This window comes from Myotis brandtii, unplaced genomic scaffold, assembly GCF_000412655.1.
Source record: "Myotis brandtii unplaced genomic scaffold, ASM41265v1 scaffold420, whole genome shotgun sequence".
Taxonomy (NCBI): domain Eukaryota; kingdom Metazoa; phylum Chordata; class Mammalia; order Chiroptera; family Vespertilionidae; genus Myotis; species Myotis brandtii.
Window position 1 is genome coordinate 1,850,520 of NW_005366109.1, and position 3,957 is coordinate 1,854,476.

Consider the following 3,957-nt stretch of genomic DNA (forward strand, 5'->3'; position numbering starts at 1 on the left):
GAGCCATCGAGGCGATTTAGAGTAATTGTGCTGTCCTGGTCTTGGGACCACTGAGTTGACAGGGAAACATTATCTGGAAACCTCAGGTCTTGGGATAATTGTGCCGTCCTGGTTCCCAGGTACAGAGGAATGTGATTTCTAAAACCAGTAAGATCACAATCAATGGGATATTCACATTACAGTCAATAAGGTATTCAATCGAATGGGATGATTTATACAATTCAGAAAATCAAAGTAACTTTTCTATTGTTAAACAAAGCAAATAAGTACAGAAGCCAAACAGCAGGGTTAAAATTAAACTATAGTTTCTACCTGAGATGATTGCTACCATACTTCACACTTCTTGGATTTAGGGCTTATCTGGATAATCCAGGACGATCTCTTCTTGATATCCTTAACTTCAGCACACCTGCAAAAACCCTTTTTCCAAATAAGGTCACATTCACAGATTCCAACAAACAGGATGAGGACATGTCTTTTTGGGGCGGGGGGAGGGAGCTTCCATTCAGCCCAACAGGCATGGAGTAGAATGTGCACTAAGAGAACAAATTAACCAAATTCATGGGTAATTTTCTTATAAAGCAGCTCATTCTCAGGCTCTCTGTGAAATGGGGTGGACATATATCCTGCTTCATCTAAGTTTATGCTGCTGCCTTAGCTTAATGGTTCGTTGTCCCCTCTTTCACTCAAAATGTGCTGGTTTGTGGATGAATTACGTTCACGCTGGGTTACGTCATCCTATGAGGTTCATAGTACTCGAAGGTCGCAGGAGCGCTCTTGAGGAGGAGGAAAATGATGGGTAGATGGGCAGGCTTGCTCTGGATCCCTTTCTTGTCTTCACTTATTTTCTCAAGTGACGTCCATGGTGTAGCATGGGCTTTGGTTCTAAGAAAACATTTCAGAGGCAAATGGCAATGACTCTAGGTGTTTGCTGTTATCTTATTGACGACGTTTAGTGATCATGTCTTGGCTAAAAATAAATAACTCAGAAACATCTCATTTGGTAATGCGACTTTATTTAAAGGTATTTGGAGAAGAAGCGATTACTATTTCCAAGATTCTTCTTTGTATCTGATCCAGTTCTTCTGGAAATTCTTGGACAAGCCAGTGATTCCCATACCATACAGGTATAACCTAAGTATCTATTACCTAAACACTCCCCTCCCCCCCCCCCAGCTTACATGATGGACAATAAAAATGAAGTTAACACTTTAAAAGTGGAGGCAGGAAAGAGCGCATTAAAAATTATGCTGATTATACAATGTCCATTTTTCTGTGTATTTGGAGCCTGAAGCAAAGGTCACTGATTATGCCACTCAGCAGGTGGACGACCTTGGGCAGCTTCTTAATTTTCCTGCACCTTAGTTTTCTCGTCTGTACAAGCAGGAAATTAATGGCTCCACCTCATAGGCTTGCCATGAGGATTACGTGAGATAATGCAACGAAGAGTATCTGGCATACATCACATGCTCGCTAACTGTAACTCATTATCATGAGTATTTTAGTCTAAATATTCTTACATCAAATAGAGCTGGTGGTTTCGATTTGTCTTTTTTTCCATCTGGAATGCTTTGCAAATGCTTTTAGCCATTTCCCAGGGCAATACTTCCAGGAGGAAGATACAGAGAACTGGGAGTGGGAGGCATCCCAGGGCCAGTTCTGGTTTGGGAGTCTGGGAAACCGCTAATAATAGCTTCCCTGTTGGTTTCCGGGAAGTTGTGGGGATGAGAAAAGAGAGAAGCAAAAGCTGTTGCGTAAGACAGAGGTGGAGCCAAGAGAGAAGGCAGGACCGAGCTGGGGAGGGACCGTGTGGTTCGGTCCCTCAGAAGGAAGAGGACAGTCATTACTCCAATCTCCTTGGTCTAGAGGGCATCCAAGGACTTGGAGGACATGTTCTGCAGGGCTGGCTTTGAAATGTGCGCCCCCAACTCAGCCAAAGGTTCTTTTCTTTCTCTTTTTCTTCTTGAAACAATGAAGTGAATTCTTGATATTTTACAAAGATTAAAAATATTAAGGCTTTTAAGAACGTCTCAGCGGCTTTTGTATTTAGGCTCCTGGATGATGTTTTTGCGTTGTCTTGTGCTTCTTACAGCCACACCTCCCTGCAGTATCTGACAACATAAATGAAGTGACATTTCATGCAAAAGATTACGATCGGATCCTGGCCGTCATATCAAGAGAAGGAGAAAAAATTATTGTAATTTAACGTGGTTTCACTTTTGTTATGAGGAGAATGCAATTCTCTAATGAGAAGGGGGTGGGCCTGGGTTCCAGTTCTGTAGCCCCATGTTACACACTAGTTTGGATAATCAGCTAACTTCTTTGGGACTCATTTCATTATCTATAAAATGAAAGTTTTAGACCAGATGATCTTTCTAGTTCCTTCCACCTATACTATTAGTTGATTTTACTCATATTTTAAATATTTTGTGTAAAATATAGAACTATTTGTTACCAATATGTAATATATTTATAATCTATTTTTTAGTTGGACGGTCCTGTTATGGCCAAAGGTCCCGTAGAGATTTGGCTTCTGGACTTGTTAAAAATGCAGATGTCATCGTTACATAACATAATTCGATCTGGGTTCTATCAAATCAGTGATTCGGGATTTCAACTCTTACCTTTCCTCAGTCACTTTCCAGCACAGGTGAGAATATACACTGTTTAAATAATGGTTATGAGAAATGGAAATAAGGGGGAAGGATGCTCAGGAGGCAGTGGCCTGGTGTAGCTGTGAACTAGTTAGGGAGGCCTACCCACTGCTCCCAACCACCCTCTTGTCCACCACACCATTCCAGGCCCGCCCATCCCCTGCACTGCTCTCCCCTCAGTAAGAATATACAGAGACTAAAACCATTTATGGGAAATTTTACCTTATATATGAAAATCATAGGTATAGATACAGATACAGATATGGATGTGGATATCCTCCTATATAATAAAAGAGAAACACGAAAATTAACCATCCCTCTGCTATGCTCAAGCCACGCCCACCAGCCACACCCACCAGCCAATCAGGAGTGAGTATGCAAATTAACCCAACTAAGATGGCAGCGGCCACAGAGCTGAAGGGAGCAGGAGGCTTGGGTTGCCCCCGGTGATAGAGGAAGCCAAGCTTCCCACCTGCCCTGGCCAGCCTTGGGCTATACTCAAGGCTACAAAGTTTCAATTATAGAAGATAAATAAATCCCAGATACCTGCTTCCAGCCGGCTGTGGCCTCCCGTCAAGGAGGGGCTGGGAGCCTGGGTTGCCAGGGGCATCCAGCAGACCTGGGCTCTGCTCAAGACTACAAAGTTTCAATTATAGAAGATAAATAAATCCCAGAAAAAAGAGAAAGAAAAAAAGGAGAGGCTGGGAGCTTGGGTCGCCGGGGGGCATGGCCAGCCTGAAAATGGCCATCAGCCCCTCACCCAGGCTGGCCTGGCACCCCAGTGGGGACCCCCACCCTGAAGGGGATGTGGTCAGCCTGGAAACATCCCTCAGCCCTCACCCAGGCTAGCCACACCCCCATGGGGTGAGGGTCCCCACTGGGGGGCTTGACCAGCCTGAAAATGGCCCTTAGCCCCTCACCCAGGCTGGCCAGGCACTCCAGCAGGGACCCCCACCCTGAAGGGGGTGTGGCCAGTCTGAAAACAGCCCTCAGCCCCTCACCCAGGCTGGCCAGGCACCCCAGCGGGACCCCCACCCTGATCTGGGACACCCTTCAGGGCAAACCAGCTGGCCTCCACCTGTGCACCAGGCCTCTATCCTATATAATAAAAGGGTAATATGCAAATTGACCCTAACAGCAGAATGACTGGGAATGACTGGTCACTATGACACACACTGACCACCAGGGGGCAGACGCTCAATGCAGGAACTGCCCCCTGGTGGTCAGTGCGCTCCCACAGGGGGAGCTCTGCTCAGCCACAAGCCAGGCTGATGGCTGCCAGTACAGTGGTGGTGGTGGGAGC

At 45.6% G+C, this 3,957-nt stretch overlaps 1 protein-coding gene across 1 annotated transcript in view; it reads left to right on the forward strand.

The window, feature by feature from the left end:
* The window catches only part of DNAH8 (dynein, axonemal, heavy chain 8), a 272,357-nt gene that overhangs the window by 110,750 nt on the left and 157,650 nt on the right, over positions 1-3,957 (forward strand). The window contains exons 38-40 of the mRNA XM_005873788.2: positions 1,025-1,127; positions 2,093-2,197; positions 2,489-2,650. Coding sequence (XP_005873850.1) covers positions 1,025-1,127; positions 2,093-2,197; positions 2,489-2,650 — 370 coding nt within the window. The remainder of the gene's footprint in view (positions 1-1,024; positions 1,128-2,092; positions 2,198-2,488; positions 2,651-3,957) is intronic.